Source organism: Acipenser ruthenus, chromosome 4 (genome assembly GCF_902713425.1).
Source record: "Acipenser ruthenus chromosome 4, fAciRut3.2 maternal haplotype, whole genome shotgun sequence".
Taxonomy (NCBI): Eukaryota; Metazoa; Chordata; class Actinopteri; order Acipenseriformes; family Acipenseridae; genus Acipenser; species Acipenser ruthenus.
Genome location: NC_081192.1, coordinates 25970719 through 25995546, shown reverse-complemented (window position 1 = coordinate 25995546; position 24828 = coordinate 25970719). Strand labels below are relative to the sequence as shown.

At 38.6% G+C, this 24828-nt stretch overlaps 1 protein-coding gene across 1 annotated transcript in view; it reads left to right on the top strand.

Annotated features, from left to right (window-relative positions):
• Positions 1-244: 244 nt before the first annotated feature.
• Positions 245-24828, top strand: part of LOC117400446 (phosphatidylinositol 3,4,5-trisphosphate-dependent Rac exchanger 2 protein-like) — a 143879-nt gene continuing 119295 nt past the window's right edge. Inside the window, exons 1-2 of the mRNA XM_059022239.1 lie at positions 245-346; positions 511-723. Of these exons, the coding sequence (XP_058878222.1) occupies positions 586-723 (138 nt within the window). The 5' untranslated portion in view covers positions 245-346; positions 511-585. The remainder of the gene's footprint in view (positions 347-510; positions 724-24828) is intronic.

The following is a 24828-nucleotide window of genomic DNA, read 5'->3' as shown; positions in this document are numbered from 1 at the left end:
CAGTATAAAATACAACATTACATACTTTACATATTTTAAAAACGAATGCATAGCTTTAAAATTATATATATATATATATATATATATATATATATATATATATATATATATATATATATATATATATATATATATATATACACGGTGGCTCCCTTGAGAAAGATATGTCCATATTTTCAGTCAGATAAGCTGTACTGGCACAGAGTCCTTCCAGGTTTTTATTTCCTGTCCCCTTTGCTTGAGTTTTTAGGAGAAAGGGGATGGATTTAGGACGGAGGTCTTTAGAGTCACATGGACTCAAGTTTTTGATTAATGTCCAAATGCCTGTGTTGTGTAGTTTAAACAGGCAAGTGGAGGAAACTGTGTCTGCTCCACTTTTTAGCCGCTCCAGAGACATTTAGTTTGTTTTTCGTTTAAATTGCGGACTTGCCTAACAATTTATGCTGCTGTTATTAACTTACTTGCGTTTTTAACCATGTAACTTTGTCACGTTTTGTTTCACACACACAGAATTGCTCCCAGACTGGAATAAAGTTTTAAAGGAAGATACTGCGTGTTTTGGAAAACGTGTTATTTGTAAACACAATGACTGAAGAAGGGAAAGCCGAACACAGAGGTGAAAGCGGGAAAGATTTGGAAAAACAGCTCCGTTTAAGAGTTTGCGTTTTAAATGAGCTTTTGAAGACGGAGAGGGATTATGTGAGCACCCTGGAGTTTCTCTCGGTGAGTTTTTAAATTCTTATACATTTTTTTTTTAGATTAATCATCCAAATGAGTTATATTACATATTTAGAAATATCCGGCTGGGATGACTTGCAAACAGCTGTTTAATATGCGTAGGACTTGCAGGCAAGCAACTGCACTTCAGTGGGTAAATCGTGTATTGGCTGTCAATTACTTAGGCTACATTATGTCATTAGCCTGCTGGTGTAGTTTGCTTAAATTGCTTAAATCGCTTTATAAAACGAAGAGAAGAGTGATTTTTCCAATTTAATATTTTGGAAACTATTTGCTGTGCTACGTATATCTTTCTCATAGCTTTAGTTAGTTTCCCGTTATTATCCCAGGGAAGCAAACTAACTGACCGTCCTGGGGAAGCAGGACTCGATGAAACTTTTTTTTTTTTTTTTTTTTTAACTTTTTATTTTGGAAAAAACAAACAAAACCAAAACAAAAAAAACACAAAACCAAAACTCCTTTATTTATTTATTAATTTACCTCTTCAGAATCCAAAATGAAAAGGGTTAATGTTAATTGCAGAAATAACCCACTGATCTCCCGAAAGTATTGCATGAGAGGAAACTTTAAAGAGGAATGGATTTCCCACTCATTTAGTCGCTTCCTCTGTTGATTATCCTGTGAGTTTTTAAAACCGTTTCGTAATGATATGACTACTCTGGGGTCCGTGTTGGAAAATGCAGCTGTCAAAAAAACACCAGCTATTGGAAAGACAGACCCAGGGCCACAGGAAATGCAGTGATTCTCGTACTTTGAATGTGTGCTTATAACGCCGGGTTAAATTATACTTAAAGTGACAGCAGATTAATTTCCCATTTTTTTCTGCAGGGTTAGCTAGAGGACTGGAATATAGTATAAGAAGAGGTGTAAAGTATTTCGCATTTTTCTAAAATTGTTATTCAGTAGGTTTGTGTTGGCTAGTTTTATAATTTAAACAGTGGCGTATATACAGTAAATATCACTGCACCTTTGTGTTTTCTCCCAGGGGTTACTTTTTGATACACACATATATATAATGAACTTATTATATGTACTAAAAATACAGTGAAATGAGTTCCCAGAAAAAAAAGGTTTACAAGTCTTAGGGCAATGGAATTCATATCTGCCGCTGTTTTGATCATACATTAATAACCCTCACTCACTCTATAAGGTAATGTGTTCTAAATCTGACCTCTAGTAAAGTAGGAAGGGGTAGTTGGTAGTGTTGTAAAGCTTCTCCCACCTTTACACAGTGTTGCCAGAATGCAAGACACCCTTTAGAATTGCCCCTAATACCCCAGGGACAAAAAAATAGTATGTTCCTGTTTTTCTAATTGTAAACACAAACAATTAGGCTGGTGAAGTGTTCACTAGCTACTGAATTTATTGAGGCACTCATTGATATATGAGTATCAGTCCAGAGATGATAGACAAAGAGAGATTGATGTTTACAATGTGCATTTGTAAACATCAATCTCTCTTTCCTACTTTCACCTGAAGAAGAGACCTTTGAGGTCTTGAAAGCTTGTGATTAATTTGTTTAGTTAGTCCAATAAAAGGTATCACATCTCCTTCTGTATGTCTATAGAGAGACTGAAATCCAACTTTGAATAATTCCAGAAGCACATCATGTTAAATCTTATTACAGTCAATTTTTGTTAATTGCTTAGCCCAGGTGTCTACTGTAACTGTTTTATGCAATTACCAGAGTGTGCAATTATCAGTAACATATACAGTGTAATGCATTTAATTGTTTACTTCATAATTTCATACAATTGTGAAGTACATTTCTTTTGACATTGTATATTCTTTATTTTGGTTAAAAGAAAATGTATGTTCCTTATTCTGGTTAAATGCATAAAATTGTAAGGCACACGGAATATGCATTACACAGAAATTTACTGCATATGCATTTTCATAGGAAATGCGCTTCACTTTTTTAAAAGTTAACACTATATGCAATTATCATGTATGTAGTTCATTGGAATGTACTGTACCTGTATAATTCTTAAACCCACAGTAATATTATATTGGCACACCATAGCTGCATTGTAAAAATAAATACATAAATAAATAATTCTGTAAAGGGGCCCTAATACCTGCTGCACACGAAGTGATCTTATATTGTGGCAGTCAAAGTAAATTTAACGTCTGGAGAAATGATATAGAAATCAGAGGTCACAGTCTTTACTAAGATGGTGGATGTCACAGCGCATCCGCCCTCTTAATAAAGGAAAGACTGACACATTGTGAATACATCTTGGGGAACAAAGTGTATTCAGACAAAAAAAAAAACCTTTAGAAAATCTGCTAAAATTAAAAATGTACCTTTTTAAAAAACCCTCTGCTCGTTTCTTACCTCCAAATTGCCCTGAGCACAAACATAAAACCAGTAGATCTGGAGGGAAACCTCTGGCAACACTGCTTACTGCCTAATTAGAGAAAAATACGCAAAGCACAAAACTAATGCTGATTTGACCTATTGGCTCTCTGTTTATTTAGTGAGTATTTCTCAAGCAGCAACTGCCAAATGTGTCAATTTATGTGAACTGTTGCCTACTTGTAACCCCCAAAGTCATTTCACTTATTGAACCCAAGGGGCAAGGCTAGTGCATTACTCCAGTAATCCTCTACTCAGTACTCTATATGGTCACCAGATGGTAAACGCTCATTAATGTTCTTCAATGGGCTTAATCAATGTTTATAATGTTAAAGGGTTATATAAGTTCATGTTTTTGTAATACCCTCAAAATTGTCCCGCTCTGTGCTGGTGACAGTCCCACAGAAGATAGCACGAACCTTGGAAAATAAATTACCAAAACAAACTTTAAGATAAACTTACCTGCACCATTATGATTTAGCTTGTCAGTGTATGTAGTGCCTAAAATCCTAAAATAAATCACTTGGAGTCAACTCAAGTTAGATGTGTCATACTGTATGTTACAACCCAACTTGTCTGCATGATTGTCTAATATAGGCCTAAGTAGTGTGCTCATGTCTAGCTTTCTATAGTGAACCAGAAAGACCTATAGTGATCCACCCTGGGATACAATTTTGATCATGGTGCTGCTAGCCTTTTAGTGGCTTTTAAAAACAGTTTCAAATGACAAAGCAAACACCTGTGATAAAGATAACTGATGCTTTTTGACATTTCCAGTTGTGTTTCTATAAGTCGCTATACAGTAAGTGTATTGGTACTGAAATTAAAATGTAATCTAGAGTTAGTCCTGTAAATCTTTCTTTTACACCATTAGACATGAGCCAGAGCCAATGGGCTGCTTCCTTCAGAATCCCCAGCGAAGACCAGCACCTTCGTACAGCCAGGACGCGACCCTGCGCAGCGTGACTCGCCCCGCGCAGCATGACTCGCCCCGCGCAGCGTGACTCGCCCCGCGCAGCGTGACTCGCCCCGCGCAGCGTGACTCGCCCCGCGCAGCATGACTCGCCCTGCGCAGCGTGACTTGCCCTGCAGCCTACTCAGCTGTGCTTTTACCTGGGGACCCCTGTAACATATTTTTGACTTCCAGTTTTTGTGGTCTCAACATCACCCTACTCAGTCAGGTGCCGTTTAGTACAGCTGATCAGCTACGAAGAGTAAATCAAAGGTTATAACATTAAGTTGCAAAGCCTCATAAACTTAGCTGGTTTAGTTATGTTTCAATGAAGAACCAGAGGCTCAAAACAGATAAGTTCCTCTTTAAGTTGTGTGACTTTATTATGGGATTTTGGGTGTAAAAAAAAATTATACTGAAAAATTCAAGATGTAGTCAAATAGAATATTATTTTCCCATAGCCCAAAGATACCAGTATAAAAAAGGCTATATGTAATGCAGTTAAAAATCACTACACTGAAATTTGCCATGATCAAGTTTGACCTCCTGTTTAGGAATAATATGAAAGGTTATTCAATAGTTCTTTTCACAGCATCAGCAGTAAGGAAACTCAGTTCTGGAAGTACCTCATACTGCCAAAAAAACAAAAAAAACAGAAGGAAATTTTCCTTCAACACAGAATTCACAGGTGGAGGCAAAATGAAAAACACCTGGGCAGGCATCATATAGTTCTGCTGTTTTTACTACTTGACTACTTTGTAACAAGATTGAAATTTTACCAGTTTCTTTTCCCCAGGTAACCCCCCTGTCTATTTAACTGTACTATCTATATTTACAGATTTATTTACTACACCTACCATTCCAACACCTCTACATACAGTATAAAATGTGTGTGGTGGTGCAAATTTAGCCTTAGAATGAACTATTATGTTTTTTTTTTCTCCACATACAGCCCTAGTTAGGGAACAGGTTAAAACAAAATCTCTAGATCCCAGCCAAAACCAAATAGCTTTTGTTACTGTACAGGTCACTTATTGATATGCATAGTGCCTTCCAGGCATAAGAATCCCTTTCCAGAAACCTCAGCAACAGATGGTTCCAATGCAGACAGGTTTGGGGGAAACTACTATATATTATGAGCAGTCACTATGAAAAACATTTTGTAAATCCTGGAGTGACAGATCAAAGAGTAGCTTAATACTGTGCACCCAGACAGTCCCTGGTAGAGGTGAACATATTTTATAGTTTGCAGGTGTAATTGGTCTTTATTCATTTGAACAGTGGCATGCCGTGACAAAATGGACTGGGGTAGCAGAGTCATTGGTTGCTAAAGTGAGCCAGAGAATACCCTGGGAGACTTATGGCCTGCCTCTGCTCACTCCTGATTGATCGCCTGTCTAATAAAAAGGACATTCTTTGACTCGCTTATTGGTTAAACTCACTCAAGCCCTTCAACTGAAATGGAGAATACCCTCAACTGTTTTTTTTTCTAGCCTCTGATCGTTGTTTTAGACTTATGCGGGGGAAATGCAGATCTCTTATTGGCTGATCACATCCCCTTCAGGAAACCCCAGACTCTTAAAAACCCTCTAGTAAACCCTGTAAGTCATCTTGGATAAAGGCGTCAGACAAATGAACAAATAATAATTAGAGTAGTATGCTTCATAATATAAGCAAGCACATGGTACGCAAGTGAGTGAGGCAACATAATGTCATTTGACTGACGGTTTACTTGGCACTGTCTGGTCAGCAGAGAATACCTTGAAGGTCCTGACGGCACGCCACTGCATTTGAACAATAACTTAAGTCTACAGTCGCAGACAAAAGTATTGGCGCCCTATAGTTAATATACGATAATTCAAGAAAACATGTTAAATACAAGCAAAATAGGTAATTAATTCCAACATCTGTTGAAGAAAAACGTTTTGGCAACACAGCAGATGATGGTCGAGACAAAAAAGTTGGATTTACATTTGAGAAGAGCATTTGTATCAAACTACAACAAAGAAAATGGCTACAGAACAGTATAAAGAAATATGGAATACCAAAATCCACAATCAGAGCAATAATCAAGAAGTACCACAGAACAGATTCAACTGAAATACTTGAAGGAAGTGGATCTCCAAAGAAAATTACAGGTACAGCATTAGGAGAATCATCTGAGCAGCTAAAAAAAAAAATCCAGGATTAACAGCCACAGACTTTAAAAAAAAAAATGATTTGGAAGCATCAGGCATAACAGTGTACAAAAGAAATGTGCAAAGGCAACTGAACACACTTAGACCTTGTTGCAAACCATTTTTAAAGAAAATTGTTAATACAAACCGTACTAAAATTTGGCAAGAAATATGAACAGGAATCTCTGGTGTAATGAGACTGAAATATAACTTTTCCCCAAAAAGGGACCACGGTATGTTTGGAAAAAAAAAGGGAAAGCCTTCAATGAAGAAAACCTTGTACCGACAGTTTAACATGGAGGTGGTTCGATCATGATACGGGGGTGTTTTAGTAGTTCAGGGACTGGAGACATTCATTGAAAACTGAATGAATGCAGCAGCCATGTATCAAAAGATTCTACAAAGTACAATTATACCATTTGCTCGTAGGCTGATTTGCAGACAGTTTATCTTCCAACATGACAACGACCCAAAGCATACGGCCAATTCAACGCTGGAATTCTTGAAGAAAACGAAGATCTAATTTCTGGAATGGCCTTCGTAATCACCAAATCTCAATCCAATGGAAATGCTTTGGACTGGTCTGAAAAAAGCTGTAGCCAAGCATTGTGTATCCAATCTGTCTGTTGAAGGAAATATGCAAGACACAATGGGCCCAGATTTCACCAACAACATGTAACATACTGGTTAAGAATGATCATACATGTCTGAAAGCCGTAATAAAAGCAAAAAGAAGGGACACAAAATACTAAAGCAGGGGTACCAATACTTGTCATGAATGAATATTTTAAATGAAATAAGTTTGTTTATTTTTAAAAAAAGATTATTTGTTAAATTACTAGAAATTGTGTATTTATCTTTTTGTTTAATTGAAAAGGTGGTTAAAGTTTACTAAATGCTTGTCCTTAATTTGTTACCTTGAATTATGGTATAATAAGCGTAAGGTGCCAATAATTTTGTCTGTGACAGTATGTAATACCTGAAATAGTCAGCAAACAGTTAGAGGTGGAATTGGTACGTCAAACGATTATCTATGGTGATACCGTACACTAGACATTTCCCAGACAGTAATATATTTACAGTGTTTTTTTTTTTTTTTGTTCAGCCTGCATATTTTTTTTTCTGTAGGTACAGATTTAAAACCTGCCTCTTGCGTCCTTTACATTGGACTCTAATGGTAACTTTCACCATTAGCGCAGAGAGATCTAGTTCTTCTGGCCAATCTGTTTGCTTGTGATCTGCTGCTGATGGAAATGAACAAGACTGATTTCAAGTCAACCCCAGTGACACATGAAAACTTAGCATACATTTTAAAAGAATATGTTGTCTTTGCTGAAAAATAAATTGTGTGCCTTACAGGGGAAAGATGTCTTCCTCTGGTAGTGTTATGGGATATGATTGAAGCGATTGAGAGATGAAATGACGTGCATCCTGATTATTTGGCGCCTATTTATGTAAACTATTTCCTGACTAAGGAATTCCTGAGGGGCTGGGAAAAGTAACATACAATAGGCAGCTCAATAACTGGTGGTTCAGGGGAAACAAAGGCATGTGACATGGTGTAACTTACAGAGAGTTCAGGTTAGAGAATGGGTACCTATCACTGCATATGGTTCCACATGTTTATTTTCTTCTAATCATGTGCATTTCAGCTTCCTAAACATGGGAAGGGTAGGATGTTGTTAATAATACCACTATTAAAACTGCAAAATGAAAGTCCCATCAAGGGCAGTTAAAGATTATGGTTACTGAAAACGCAGCTCTTAATTTTGTAAACATGGGATTTATTAGTACAATCTTTACTTGTACATTTTGTTAAATAAATTCAAGCATAGTTTGTCAGTTGGAATAAAACACTTCTGATCCTCCCATTCTTTGATATTCCCGGGGTGGAGGAGGTTGTGTTACCCACCACTGAATCCTGTAATTTGTGGGGGTGAGAAATATATGGTTGTCCCTGGTTACCTTGCTGCCTACCAGGAATTTTGCCAGGCTAAAGGTGGGGAGGTGCCACATGCCAACATCTGCAGAGTTATCATTGAGGCCAGGGGGTGTTTTGTTTTGGGGCCTATTTTTGCCAGGAACATGCATAATTTGGAAATGTACATAACTGTATGCAGTTGATGTACACAGAACAAAAAAGTATAGAATGTTTTTTTTCTTTGTACTGAACATTTTTAAAAAGAACACTTTTGAGCCTGACAGTCTTTAACATTCCTAGATTCTAGAGGAAACAGTCTGTCGTTTATGAAACTCAGACATCTGCAATATAAAATGCAGGGGAGGGGCCTGTTTTAAAGATTGAATCCTAGTTGTACGTAACTATAAATTTAATTTAATAGTATCGATGCTGAAATAGAGCTTAATTAATTTGGTATCCAAAGCATAGCAAAGTGTAATAAAGCATTGTAAGCTAACATTGTAACCCAAAGAGATATGATAAAGCAAGTTATCAAAACACCTAAACCAAGCATGATTAAAAGCATGACTAAAACTGCAAAATTACCGTGCAAATTTACTGTGGTGAACTTTTATAAGGGAGAGACTAAAGTTTGACAGTTGAGGTGCGTATGCTATAAAACAGGCTTGTTTTTGTATTGAGTTTATGTGTAAAGATATTTACAGTAAATATCAGTTGGAACTAAAAATCCAAAGTGCTCATTTTAATAAGAGCATTAACAGACCCAGGAGCTGAAGTGGTCCCATTGCAATTTCCATTCGTGAGAACCTGTGGAGCAGCTAGTCGAGTTGTTTGTTACAACAAAACCTTTCTGAGATATGCTACTTAAATACGTTTGAGATTAACTGTTGTGTTGTATGATGATAAATGAACATGAGAATGCTTTTCCTCTTGGGTTTCACATCACTGTACAGTTTTATTCTCTTGGTGTTTGCCCTATGAATTTTATGAGCTTCATCTGAGTGGTACATCTCTCGAGCAAAATTATACTTGTTACTTTTGGTTGTTTCATAATTAACCTCAAACAGGGAGCTCATAGTGTTAACAATTGCACAGAACATCTGGAAATGAGAACAAACTGTATAAAACCTCCAGAAGGAGAACTAGAACGGTAACGAAGCGTTGATGCCACAAATCTTAGAAATCTCCTATGTGTAATTCATTTGGACAGAGTCCTGCTGTAAAGTGTATCATTCGTTCAATGATTTTGAGCAGCTTTGCTGAATCATAGGTGTCGTATTGTGGAAAATATGCCCTTCATTATTTATTTCTTGATTGTAAAGCTGCAAACCTGTTGTTTTATACAGTTGATGTAACTGGATTTATGTTTCACATATTTATATATAACATACTGTAAGTGGTGTTGGCAGTTTTATTTTGCAGTGCAGAAACCAACGAAATAGATGCAGTCCTTTGTTTTCAGGCCTCACACTTTGTTTACATGTTCCAGAATTCTGATTTTAAGTCATCCGTTTACAATCTTCAGTGATGTGCTCTTATGATACAGGAAGGATGAAGCCAGATGAAAACAAACTGAGCAAAGGCACAAGACTAGAGGTTAAAGTGCATGCACAGCTACAGTAGTTTAGTCTATGAATCCTGTTTTTTTTAGTGTTTCTGTGTTGTTTTGTTATTTCACGATTCATTTATTATTCAAAATCTACATGTAAGTGATCTTGTATTTTCAGTTGACCGGTTTTTGGGCACAACTGTGGGCCTAAGCATTATTTTACATATTTTGTGTTACCCGCCACTGAATCCTGTAATTTGTGGAGTTGAGTGTGTGATTGTCACTGGTTACCTTGCTGCCCACAAGGAATCTTGCCAGACTAAAGGTGAGGAGGTGCCACATGCCAACATCTACAGAGTTATCATTGAGAATTCCTGCCAGTGTCTTTTGTTTTGGGGCCTGATGCTTCAAGAAACCTCATGTAAAACCTTAGAACATGCTGAATTTGGAAAAATGTACATACGCATTTGATGTACACAGCATTTGTGGGTTTAAACATGACATTTTTTTGTCGCTTGCAGTGTTTTCTGTGTACTTTTATATCAACGTTTCGTTCTTACGAACAAGAAAAGCATGAGACACAAATGGACACATTGATCAATTCAGCCGCAGTATTGAGGGACAAGACATTCTATGAATGTTGCTGAATCTTACACTGTAGGTCTAGTGGCTCACATGGCACATCATGGCCAATCATTGTATGTTGCTAGTTTTGTAGACGGTGACAACCACACACATACAAGTAGTAAAGGTAACAGAACACAGTGTCTTTTAATACTTCCTGTTTGTTGGAGTTTTGATCCTCATACAAATCAAGGTTAGAAATTTGAGACCCTTATTAATATACAGTAGGGAACTGAAACCTAAAGTTTGCCAAACTGCATACAGATATTTGAAATTGAAGTTTAAAATACATATGGAACAGTTTAAACAAACGAAAAACCTGATACAGGGAATGTTGTACGAATGTTTTACAGCTAAAAGCTGGAAGATGACATTGTAATTGTACACATTTTAAAAACTCGGATTGCTGATATTGTAGTCGTGTGGGGTCAAGGTCACGAACTAATGTAGTGAGTTATTAATGTGGTATCTCTCCGTAAAAGTGCTGCTTTTCTTTATGAATTAAAGCTTTCTAAAGATCTGTTTTGGTGTCCTTTACGGCAAAGATTTCCTTCCTTCCTGGACCTACCCTTCTTTACATTGTGCATGCTATTTCCTGTGCACAGTCTGCTGCTGTTCCTTCTCACACTTGGTTTCCCTTGAGCCAAGTTTTTATGAGACTGACACTAGGCTTTAAAGGGTTCTGTAAGTAAAATAAATATATTGGTTTAACGAAAAAAATTGACATTCTTTACTAACAAAACTATAAACGTGACAACAGATCACACTGAAAGAAGTCACCTAAATACACTGCTTTGTGAGAAGTGAACTATGAATGGAAAACACAGTTTCAGTGGTAGCACCTCAATAAGCACCCCAGTTACCCTGCCGCACTCATTATCAGTCAATTTTCTGAGTGTTGGAGAGCCCTGATTTTTGAAGAGTAGACATCAAAAGTGAAACAGCCTAAACAAAACAGCTTGCTAGAAACTGCTGAGATTGCTAGGGAAGCTTGTAATCATTGCCCGCTTGGAGGTATCCAAAAGAACTGTGCGACATTACTTTTGAAAAGCCAGTTAGTGTTGAAGAACTCTTACGTCCAATTATCTAGCTATATTGAGGATTACTTCTGTCAACGAATTTAATTTCTTTTGTATTATTACAGTTTCAGATTCTATTTTACTGTTGCCAACAGAACAACAAAGAAAATTTAGGTCCTAATCTGGTCCTGGTGGGTTTATTCCTCTCTTTTAATAAATAATAACAAATAGTGCAGAGAGACAAAATGACATCCAGCTGGACTTCGCAAGACTGGGTGTCAGGAGTGCAGTGGGTGATATGTGTAACAGCACTGTGTGCGGGCATTTCACAAAGCTAGGAAATTCAGATTGAAGAAACAATTACACAATGTAAACAATAACAAAGTACACAATTATGTAAATGAATTAATTAATGGAATGTTTATTTTAACATTGTAGATAATTTCATTTAATCATGTTATGGTACAAATATATTGTTACTGTTTTTAAAAAGAAAGAAACTATGTTGGAGTAATAGGGTTTGCAAAAAGGAAACTACACTTTTCAGAAAAAGATTGATAGATAACAGGCTGAAACCCTGGCTTTGACACTACTTCATTCAGATCAAGACTGGACGTGACGTTTGCCGAGGATAAAGACTCAGTCTGCAAGGTACAATAGGTTTAGACGCTTGTTAAATTTGGATGCGTTATCGGATCCAGTGTGCAATGGCCTTAACTCTTGTAGAACAATCTGAAAAGAAGTTGATATTCACATCTATGTAACTTAATACATTTTGTACCTGCGATTTGAGTGAGAATAATTCTAAACACCCCTTAGTCAGTTAAACGCAACACGTTCCTATGTAGTATTTTTGTGGTTTGAAAATTGGAGGTGAACAGGATGATAAAAAAAGACAGGGAATGAAAGTGCAAGGCTATTATTTCTAGGCACCTTTGCTATTGAAAATAAGCAATGTTCTCAAATCTGTGTAGGCTGTCCTTGTGTTTATCATCTGAAACAAAAACACAAGTTACCAAAAGTGCCCAGACATTTAAAGTAGAGATATCAAAAAAACAAGCCAAGTTTCAAGAAACCATTGGGGCAGCCTTGCCAGCACAAAGCAAATATGCACAACTGTAAAACCGATGGGGGCCAAGGTTGCCCCAATTGTTTCTACTGACTTGGCTTGTGTTTTTCAGGCACAATAAAAGCAGATTAAACGCATTGGTAACTTGGCGTTTTTTTCACATTTCCAATGTGTTTTTGTTTCAGATATACATATGCGTGGATAAAACTCCCTGGGGTCTTTTTTTCTACGTGCGACTTAATATCAATAAATCATTTTAATATAAATGATACATACCTCAAAATAAATGCGTTCCCTAGTATATTTCGTGTTGACAAAACAAGTTAATTGTCCTTAAACTTAAATGTCCTGTAATATACATATGCATGATAAAAGGAGGCTGTGTGGTCCAGTGGTTAAAGAAACGGGCTTGTAACCAGAAGGTCCCCGGTTCAAATCCCACCTCAGCCACTGACTCATTGTGTGACCCTGAGCAAGTCACTTAACCTCCTTGTGCTCCGTCTTTCGGGTGAGATGTAATTGTAAGTGACTGTGCAGCTGATGCATAGTTCACACACCCTAGTCTCTGTAAGTCGCCTTGGATAAAGGCGTCTGCTAAATAAACAAATAATAAAGTGCCTGGGGTCTGCAAAAATCTGCAAAAAAAAAAAAAAAGTTGGGAGAAAAAGGAGGACATTTGTACCTTGCTTTGGCGACTTATTTCTCTTACTGTATGACATTTCTACATATCACCTCAGAGTGTTGAGAACTACAAATGAAAAGTGAAATTATGCTTTTGGCTGATTTACTTTTGCTGCGCCAGTACCCTGAAAACACGTCAACTAACCTTGCTGTACAGAGAGTCTGACAGTTCTCATGCTTTGCTGATAACTTGGCGCGAGGATTAACTTTAAAAAATGAAATCTAAGGTCAAACATACAAGAAACAATCAAGTAGACAAACGTTTTGGCTACTGCCTTCTTCAGTGTACTGATTACTAACTGTATGTGGTGTCATTTATATATCGGTTAAACAGCACTCCTTATGATAGTATGCCAATGGTGGGTGATCAGTAGTGGGGTAGAGGTGTTAAAGTGGGGTCCTTACCTTGTACATTGTGGCATCATGTCTTGTCTTTTGAAACTGGGTGAAAAATAAAAATAGGCGTATATAGACTTGCATTGAATGTACTGGTTTGATGAAGTTATATTTTCTACTGCAATAGTGGTAGAGGTCTGCAGTATAGAACAACTTAGAGAAATTAATGGAATCATGTCTCTAGAGTTAAGGAGAGGGTGGAATGAATCCAGGGTTTATGACCCTAAGCCTCCAGTTAAATCAGTTTTATAATTTGAATGCCTTGGCCTGTGTGTTTTCTTAATTGTAGCTCCTTGCAAAGCCAGGCTAGAGAGTGCGATTGCAAAGGAATTTCCAACATGATTTGTAGAGGTTTTCCAGGGAACTTTTCTGAAGAAAAGTGACATCTTATTCAGACCATCCAAGGGTGATTTACACATTTGCCACAGATCACACAGCTATGTTTGTTTCTTAAAGAATATTTTGATGAAAATAAGCAGACTCAGTTGAGCTATGCATTATAGCCCTCTTGGACCAGCAGAAACAAAATGTAGGGATTGTTCTTCAGTGAAGGCAATGGGGGGAATGCTTGGTACTTTTCCTACTTAAACAATGTGTCCATGAGCCCTTTGTGCTGCAGGAAGACATGTCTTTTGTCAAACTAATTACCACGGTTTTAAAAATTAAGATTTCTGACTCCACAGGATCTGTCGAAAAAATTATTGGTTTCTCAGTGTCTCTCAGGCTTTTCATTTTTATAATGAATATGTAGACCCTAACTGCTCCATTCTCCCTGGTATGCTTCACATTGAAACCAGTCCAGTTTAACTGGCTCTAGGGTTCTTATTATGATTGTTTTATTTTGTCCTAGAATTTGTCAGTGCTTCTTTTTTAAACATTAAAACCAAGGGAAACACACTAGTATAGGGGAATAGTTATTTTCTTTTAAAGCGGTTTGCTTAAATGTAGTCTTTGCAAATACCAGGGGGGAGATTTACTACTTGATTCCATTACTCAAATTCATACTGCTTCGGGGCTGTTAATAATTGGACTAAAACCAGTGTGTTTACCTGAAATAACAGACTGTTATCTTTGCATGGGTCAGCAGCCAAATAAATCATACCAACTTAAACACAGTAAAAGACCATGAGGATTGATTAAACAAATTGTTTATTGCACCGGCTCTATGCTCAAACAGCAATGGAGAGAACGGTCATTGGATGATAATCTCTGTGAGGGATTGCGAAGAGAGGCAGGACAGAGACAGGAGCTTCAGCCAACAGTCCCCTTCAAGGAAGCATGCTGATTAGGCGAGTTGCCCGAGCCGGGTCATCCCACGAACCGGCATTCAATCCCTGTCATTAACTATGCAGGAAGCCGTTCAAGTCCCTGGCTGCAGCGGGGGTTTATTGGGGAGCTGGGACTACACTTTTCATTCACAGATACATGTTTGGCACTGCTCCCAGTTTCCTTAGATGGGTCCTTTCACAGTAGCTTTTAATTTAAATTCATGTTGCCGATCAGAAAAAACAATCCTTTTTTTTATTGACTGCCCCCAGCTTCTCTTAAGAATGTCAGACAGACCCGGCACAATGCACAAGTAGGTGGTATCCAAGCAAAATGTGTTGGTTAGCAACCTAAATTTACCTAATTGAAACCTATCTGAGTTACATTAGCAACCTAGACTTAAGAAGTTGTAAGACAAAAAAAAAGAATTAGAGAATTATGTACACTGTTAAGATAGAAGTACAGATTCTTCTGCAATATTTCTGAATAAGTATCACTTTTTACTTATTCCAACAAAGCTTTGGCTACATTTTTAAAGGTTGTATAAGTACACCCATTGTTTTGATGTGGCATTATATAATAATAATAATAATAATAATAATAATACTACTACTACTAAATAATAATAATAATAATAATAATAATAATAATCATCTTTATTTTATATAGCACCTTTTATGTAAAACATCCCAAGGCTCTTTACAGTTAAAAACACATCAGCACATACAAACAAATAAAGTTTAAATAGGTGAAAATGGCAGTGTAGTGTTTATTAAACAAAAAACAAACAAAAAAAAAAACACTTCCAAAGTCCTTGATTACCATGGGGAGAGCATTCCAGAGCCTAGGTGTGTACCTGCAAAAAGTCCTCTCACCCATAGAATGGAGCCTGGTTTTGGGGACACTTAAAAGTCCAGAGGCCGCAGATCGCAAGTTACACAAACCATTCAAGACATTACATGTCAAAAACACCCTTTTTAAAATCAACCCTACTCTTAACAAGCAGCCAGTGCAATGATGCAGAACAGGTGTTATATGTTCACAGGATTTAGATCTAATTCTGCCACTGACTACTTATATGGAGGGAGAATAATGTCACCACCTACATTGTTTTGGTTCATCTGTGTCAGGTTTCATCCATAATTTAAACTCAATCAGAAATTCTGAGGTACTGTATAAAACACCATGAAACCTTTTGCCAAACATTCCGTACATTGTTTAGTCATTTTGAGGTTAAACCATGAAAGAACAAATATTGCTGTGCTGTTTTATAGAATTAGGTCTTGTTTCCAAAGACCATTGACATTTTGAGGTCAAGATGGGTTCATTATGAATAATTTCCATAGCAAAGTTTAGGGGTTTCCTTCACTCATGTGTGAGAATCACCATATTCTTCCCAATCACCTGAGGGATACAGCGAATTCATGATAGAATCATCACATCTAGATAATGAATAACCATTCTAAACGGCAATACGTTAGTGCTGTGCCAAAGTAGCTCTTAATAATTCTCTTATCTTCATCTGGAAAATGATGGTACCTTGTCCGTATAGTTGGGTAACCCCTATAGTGTGATAAGCTGAAATTTCAAGTGGAACCTAGTTTGCAACAGTTTGAATTTTGCAACCAAATGGTTTCAGGTACAGTACATGGAAATATATACTACCATTGAGGATATTCTTTTCTTAAAACATTGCACACCCATGCTCATAAAAACATCATGCTTACTATAGCATCGAGGAAGGCATATTTCAAAGAAATTGATTGCACAAAACTTGTCGAAGACACAGTCTAAGCGTCTTGCCAATTCCTTCAGTTGTTCTTATATGCACCAAGAATAACCTTTGCATTTTTACTAGCATGGGTAAGTTAACAGAAAATAACATGGCCATTTACTCTAGTAAAAAAACAGTTCTACATGGGCAACTGCTGAACTAAGCAAGGATCTTGATGCAGGAAAAAGGAACCGCTGTAATTCCCCCACCCGCCAAATAAAAGGGTATTCTTCTCCGCTTATCTGCAAACTGCTACACTGAAACACACTAGACACCATATTATGCATGAATGGCTTTCAGTGTTGGTCTGCAAATTATATAGGTAAACTGTATATAATATGAAAGGTTAGGTGCATAAAGACAGAGACATGTTTTTTTTAAATCAAAGAAACGTAAATGGCTAGCCTTCTGATACTAATAAAATACATTCCGGATTTAGAACCATCTGCTCCATCTGCAGAGAAGTTCAGTTTGTCCTAAGACAGCATGTTAACATTCTTAGATGTATTTTATAGTACATATTTCCTGTACACATTTAAATTCTATAGGCTTATTTAAGTAGGTTAAAAATACACTAATCCCAGTGGTACCATTGCATTAAAAAAAGGGTTAGATTTTCTTTGTTTCCAGATAACCTTTAAATGGCCTATTCTGTTTATGTTGCATTGAATCTGTCTATGTAAGAATCAGTTTTCAGGTCCAAATGCAGCTTCTTTCTCCTCACATTTTTAATGCATGCGTTCGGTCAGTGTTGCGTTTCACAGTCCAGTAGTTCTACATCATAAAACATGGAGAATGTGCTGAACTGTGGCATAGATGATCATTGTTTATACAATCAGGCTCCAGCACTCTACTGTACTTGGGTTTTAAAGGACCTCTCCCCATTGATTTAATGAATGTCTTTATTTGTATGCAGAGAGAATTTAAGTGGGTCAGCAATCTAAGGACTTCAAATTGTAGTGTCTTCCTGGAACATCTGTGACTGCTCTGTAAATATTTCTGTTACAAAAAAACAAATTCATCATCTTGTTAGATTTCAGGATAAAGTGTGTTTATTCTGTAGAAGCAACCGAATCAATGTTTGACAAAAGCAGATTTATCTGAATGATCTACATTTCCATGTAATCTCAGTCGCTGTATCAGTTGCAATTTTCATAATGGTGAAATCTGTTTTTAGCGCTACAGTCTATTGAATTTATATTTAGGCATCCATTGGCTAAACTGTATTCAACTGATTGGAATGGCAGTGGATCTAAATAGTGCAAATGTTTAAAAAATGTATAAGGCAGTAAAAATGTAACATCCATTTTTGTGTGTTTATGGCAGTAATTAGATCCACTGTCAAGATAAACTGAATACCCCTATGGTGGTTACCCCACTGTATGGACTGCAGTGATCATCAAGGGTTTACTTACTGAACATGTATGTGTGCTTTTGTTTTCTTGAGGAATGGCACATTTGTGAGAAGTGGAAGAATGAAATACTTTAGACAGTAAAGAAGGATGATCTTGTATCTGGGGAAAAATGTATTTGAAGTTCATGAGAAACTGAAATGTACATAACAGATGTGAACTAGACCATTGTTTGATGGGTTTTCCATACACTTTATAAAGTTTATTTCGTTTTTAAGCTTACAAAAAGCAGTATATATTATTTGTGTACATGTTTTGGATTACTGGCATTCTCAAAACATGTACATACATCTTGGTTTTCATTTTTATGCTGATAAGAACATAAGAAAGTTTACAAACGAGAGGAGGCCATTCAGCCCATCTTGCTCGTTTGGTTGTAGCTTATTGATCCCAGAATCTCATCAAGCAGCTTCTTGAAGGATCCCAGGGTGTCAGCTTCAACAACATTACTGGGGAGTTGGTTCCAGACCCTCACAATTCTCTGTGTAAAAAAGTGCCTCCTATCTTCTGTTCTGAATGCCCCTTTATCTAATCTCCATTTGTGACCCCTGGTCCTTGTTTCTTTTTTCAGGTCAAAAAAGTCCCCTGGGTCGACATTGTCTATACCTTTTAGGATTTTGAATGTTTGAATCAGATCGCCGCGTAGTCTTCTTTGTTCAAGACTGAATAGATTCAATTCTTTTAGCCGGTCTGCATACGACATGCCTTTTAAACCCGGGATAATTCTGGTCGCTCTTCTTTGCATTCTTTCTAGATCGACAATATCTTTTTTGTAATGAGGTGACCAGAACTGAACACAATATTCTAGGTGAGGTCTTACTAATGCATTGTAAAGTTTTAACATTACTTCCCTTGATTTAAATTCAACACTTCTCACAATATATCCGAGCATCTTGTTGGCCTTTTTTATAGCTTCCCCACATTGTCTAGATGAAGACATTTCTGAGTCAACATAAACTCCTAGGTCTTTTTCATAGTTCCCTTTTTCAATTTAAGTATCTCCCATGTGATATTTATAATGCACATTTTTATTGCCTGCATGCAATACTTTACACTTTTCTGTATTAAATGTCATTTGCCATGTGTCTGCCCAGTTCTGAATGCTGTCTAGGTCATTTTGAATGACCTTTGCTGCTGCAACAGTGTTTGCCACTCCTCCTATTTTTGTATCGTCTGCAAATTTAACAAGTTTGCTTACTATAACAGAGTCTAAATCATTAATGTAGATTAGGAAAAGCAGAGGACCTAATACTGATCCCTGTGGTACACCACTGGTTACCTTGCTCCATTTTGAGGTTTCTCCTCTAATCAGTACTTTCTGTTTTCTACATGTCAACTACTCCCTAATCCATGTGCATGCATTTTCTTGAATCCCTACTGTGTTCAGTTTGAGAATTAATCTTGTATGCGATGATACACAAATCTATGCATCATTTCCTGCGCAGGCTGATATGGCAATAAATATACTTACAAAGCGTTTAACTGAGATCCAATCATGGATGGCTACAAACTGGCTCTCGCCAAGATAAGCACCAACTAAGACATAGCTTCTTTTACTGTAAACTAATGTGATCCATCTGCGTTTCCTTCCATCTGATGATGTAAATATCCTTCTGCCTGGTGTTGATGGCTGAAGTGTAATGCTGGCTCCAGGGATCAACCACAGTGCGGCCTCCCTAGCCCATCAGCATGACAACCGCCGGGACTGAGCTGAGTAGGGTACTTCTCTGGGGTCTTCAAGTGGGCACCTTCCATCCTTGGTGTTTTGTCGACTAGCCCACAGCTTAAGAGGGCTCAACAGTGAATCTGGCATCTTTTTTTTTTTTTTTTTTTTTTTTAAACTGTGCTTGAGGTCCCCAACCAGAATCTTTTTGTCTCAACCAGAGCCAGTTGCTGCTCCTCTCTGCTGCTTCAGATAAGTTCTTCACTGTGTGTCGTAACTCTTGACCACTGAATCCGATGTCTCTGAGGAACCGGGTTGTGGAGTGTGCCACAAATCCTCGTCAACCTACCTCTACTGGGTAAACTGGACTCTCTATCCTCGCTGTTCCGCTTCAGCAGCTAGTTCAAAGTACCGAAGTTTCTTACTTCATACGCCTCATCCACAGCATCCTCCCATGGCACTGTTAACTACTAGGTGAATAAGGCGTGCTGATCCAGACCACAAGACAATATTAGGTCGAAAGCTAGAGGTAGCAATCTCAGGTGGGAAAATAAGCCGTTGTCCAACATCTGCCAGCATTTTCCAGTCTCTAGCAGCTTCCAGTTGTCCTGGGCGAGGATTGGTTTTAACACCTTTTATTGGAGGTTGCTCCCCTGGATGGAGGAATGTTCTTCATGTGTCATATATTGCTGGCATTGGTGGCAACCTGTTGGTCATGCTGCGCTTGTCTTCCAGTGCTAAGGCCAAACATCGCAGCACCTGGTCATGACACCAAGTAAACCATCCTTGGCTAAGACCCACCTTACATCCTGTCAAAATGTGTCTTAATGTAGCTGGCGATGAACACAAAGGTCTCCGCGGCTCCTCTCATACCCATAGATTAAGGTTCTGCAGTGATAGAAGAACATCATATGTTGACCTGATGAGGAAACTGATCCTGCTGTGTTCCACTGTCCATAGATCTCGCCAGCCGTTGATGTTGATACATGCATTTATAACTTCTCGTCTTGACTACTGCAATTCTTTGTTTGTTGGTATACCTGCCACTTAACACAGAAGGCTTCAACTTGTTCAGAACGCAGCTGCCAGTCTGCTCAACACATTACTTCAGTGCTTGGGTTTTTACATTGGTTACCAGTGAGCTACCAAATTGATTTTAAAGTTGCTGTAATAACTTATAAGGCCCTTCATGGATTAGGGCAATCCTCTCTCCAAGAACTACTAACTCTGTGTGTTCCTAGTCGTTCTTTGAGATCAGAAAATGCTGAACTTTTTAATTGTTCCAAAAAGTCGTCTTAAAGCAGCTGGAGTTGGAGCTTTTTGCTATTCCGATTACCATCAGGCAGGCTGAATCTGGACTCTTTTAAATCTAAATTGAAAACATACTTTTTTAAATGTGCTTTTAAATAATTGGTTATAACTAGAATGTATTGTATACATTAGCTATTTTATTTTGTTTTTAACTTTGTACAGGGCTCTGGGCGTGGATGCCTTGGCGGGAAGGGCGCTATATAAAAATAAATGTATATTGTATTTTAAATACATACAGTGTGTGTGTGTCATATATATATATATATATATATATATATATATATATATATATATATATATATATATATATATATATTGTAAAATAGCGGGTTATGAGAAACAGCAGGGAGGGGGTTAAAACCTCCCTGCGAGAGAATGTTCCTTTGTTTGTTTGTGTTGCTTTATTGTTTTATTGTTAATTGTCTTCCGCACCTGGGCGTTATTAGAAATTAAGCCCAGGTGCGGGAGTTTAAAAGGAGAACAAGCAGTCTGCTCGGGGCTGCTGAGTGGAAGGAGGCAGTAGGTGCGCTGTCTCCGAGTAGCCAAATAAGGGAAAAAGTAAGTGCTGTGTGAAACCAGTGTGTTTGTGAAGACGGGTAAACAGCTTAGCTGTCCCGCGTTAGTCAGGGTGTTTCCTGAAAGTCGAGTTAGTGCTCCAGAAGAGCTAGGTGTTATTTTGATTTTGTGTATTTTGTTTGTTTCCTGTTTATTAAAAAATTGCGCAAACGCGCTTAAAAAAAATCCATTTCTGTGTGCCGGGTCGATTCTTAAAGGGGCAACGAACCCAAGCGGGTGCGAATCTTTTACATTTGGTGGCAGCGATTGTGGGCGCCCCTGGAGACCCAAATGGATTTTAAAGTATTAATTGAGATGTTCAATAAAAACACCGCTGCTCAGGTGGAGCAGATTAAGAAGATGAAGAGGCAGAGACAGGAGCTGGGCGGGGCCCCGTTGATAATACAAGAGCGGGAGCCAACGGAACTGGAGCGGCTGCTACAAAAGTGGGAGCTGCCGTCCCGGGAGCCCAGAGGGGAGGAGCCGCCGCTGCCAGAGCCCAGAGGGGAGGAGCCGCCGCTTCCAGAGCCCAGAGGGGAGGAGCTGCCGCTGCCAGAGCCCAGAGGGGAGGAGCTGCCGCTGCCAGAGCCCAGAGGGGAGGAGCTGCCGCTGCCAGAGCCCAGAGGGGAGGAGCAGCCGCTGCCAGAGCCCAGAGGGGAGGAGCTGCCGCTGCCAGAGCCCAGAGGGGAGGAGCTGCCGCTGCCAGAGCCCAGAGGGGAGGAGCTGCCGCTGCCAGAGCCCAGAGGGGAGGAGCTGCCGCTTCCGGAGCCTAGGGAGGAGGTGACGAGCGTACCTCCACCACAGCCCCGACCACCACCCCTACGGTCCAGTCCGGTGTCGCTGCGTCCAGTCCCTCACCCCTTGCTCCTGGACACCCTGTCGGTTAGCCTGGACCTCCCTTCACTTGACCTGGAGCCCAGGAGTCGGCAGGATCGGGCACAGTTCTCCACCTGGTCCCCTGCTCCGCTCCTCCCGGACATTAAGACGTCGCTGTGCTGCTCCCAGACGTCGCGTACGCTCCCCCTGGTCGCTGCGTCGCTCCCCCTTGCTGACCGGACGTCGCTGCACTGGGTCCCAGCTGCAGACCTCTGCCCGCTACTGCAGCCTCCAGTGCCCCGGTCGTCGTGCCGGTCGCCCCTGACAAACCGGTGGGGTCCCTCGTCGCCGGTGCGCGGTCCCTACCTGGCTGACCCAGGACGTGGACCGATCCACCCTCGAGTTCGCCCGTGGAGGAGGGCGAAAATTGACATTTATGGACTCGAGGGTGGGTGGTTGTGTTTTAGGGGAGGAGGTGGCCGTCTCATGGCCGGTGTCTTGGAAAGACAAGGGGGGGGATATGTAAAATAGCGGGTTATGAGAAACAGCAGGGAGGGGGTTAAAACCTCCCTGCGAGAGAATGTTCCTTTGTTTGTTTGTGTTGCTTTATTGTTTTATTGTTAATTGTCTTCCGCACCTGGGCGTTATTAGAAATTAAGCCCAGGTGCGGGAGTTTAAAAGGAGAGCAAGCAGTCTGCTCGGGGCTGCTGAGTGGAAGGAGGCAGTAGGTGCGCTGTCTCCGAGTAGCCAAATAAGGGAAAAAGTAAGTGCTGTGTGAAACCAGTGTGTTTGTGAAGACGGGTAAACAGCTTAGCTGTCCCGCGTTAGTCAGGGTGTTTCCTGAAAGTCGAGTTAGTGCTCCAGAAGAGCTAGGTGTTATTTTGATTTTGTGTATTTTGTTTGTTTCCTGTTTATTAAAAAATTGCGCAAACGCGCTTAAAAAAAATCCATTTCTGTGTGCCGGGTCGATTCTTAAAGGGGCAACGAACCCAAGCGGGTGCGAATCTTTTACAATATATATATACTGTATATTTATATATATATATACACACTATACTAAGTACAGTATAAAGTCTGTAAATCTTCCTGGTCACAGACACCTTGCTTAAGTTAATTAACGCAAGTCAATTACCACTGAAGTGTTTAATTGTGTCTGAATATGCAACTGTCTCAAAGGTTTACACTTGAATCAGGTTGACAAAATAATAGCTCTGCTTCCCGCAAATACATAGATAATGATTGTCTGTAGAAAATAGCCAAACTTCCGACAATTATGTCAGCACGCCTCTGTGGAAAAAAATGTTCAAATCCTTGGTTACATAACAATAGTACTCTACACAATGCCTTTCCCTGTTTGACAAATTTGCAGCATGACTGTCATTTCCTGACACACACGCATATGCACAGTACAATACACATATATATTTTGTGACAGTGTCTTCTAAACTTGTTTATTTTAATGCAGTAAAACCATGTTTATCCAAAGATGTAGAGATTATACAAACTATATTACTGTGATCTTTTATTAGTTTTTGATGGTTACAAAGTTACAAAGCAGAGGTGCCAAAAACTTTAGTAAAAAAACTTTAGTAAAAAATATAGAGATGGGTTTATGGAGGTTTGGTAGCTAGACAAATGAATTACATCATAAAAATAAGACAGTATTACATTGAACAGTTAACTTGAAAAGTTACAAAAACATACCACTATGGCATAACAGTGGTTACAATTATAATAAAAAGTTTTTACAAGTACACTTCAAAAGATGGAAGACACACCTGTGGAAAATTTCTATACGTATATTTCCTTCCGAAGCATATATTGGGCTCTGTACATAAAACTTCAGGAATGTTTTGTTAAGGACTATTTTTTAAATCCCATTTGATTTAATTCAATCAAGTCTGTGATTCATGAAACACTTTTTCAACTATTTTGGTGAGGGTTTGAAGTTTATTAAAAATTTTTGCAAAGTACTGTTAAATATAAATCCTCGAACTATCTTTTTTTATGTCCTTTGAAAAAAATTTTGGGAATATGGCCCAATGTGACATACATGTAGTCAAAAAAAGATATTTAAAGTAGCTTGTCATTTTGAAACATGCACAGATGGATTAACACTAGGTAGTCCAATATTAGTGCTAATCTGGGTCTGTTAATCCAGCCAAAAAGAGTATGTGAAAATGAATTCAAAAAATGTCCTGGGGAAATTATGCAAGTATTCCTTACATAATTTGATACACAGCATACGACTATATTTAATGAACGTAGCAGTAGATGACTGGGTAACATTTTAAAATGCAGACAGTTCCTTAGAAGTCAAAAGTTAAGACTACTAGTACCGTAATCTGGGAATGGCCAGTCTCCTTGTACAGATTTGCGGGAGAAGCATTTGTAGTGTTGTTGTTGTTGTTGTTGTTGTTGTTGTTGTGTTATTTGCGTCTAGCAATCCACATAAAAACTGAAAAAATAACAACTGACACAAAGAACACCAACTGTTCATGATGAGTTTTAGGAACAGTGGAAATGTTTTGCAAAATTCATTAAAA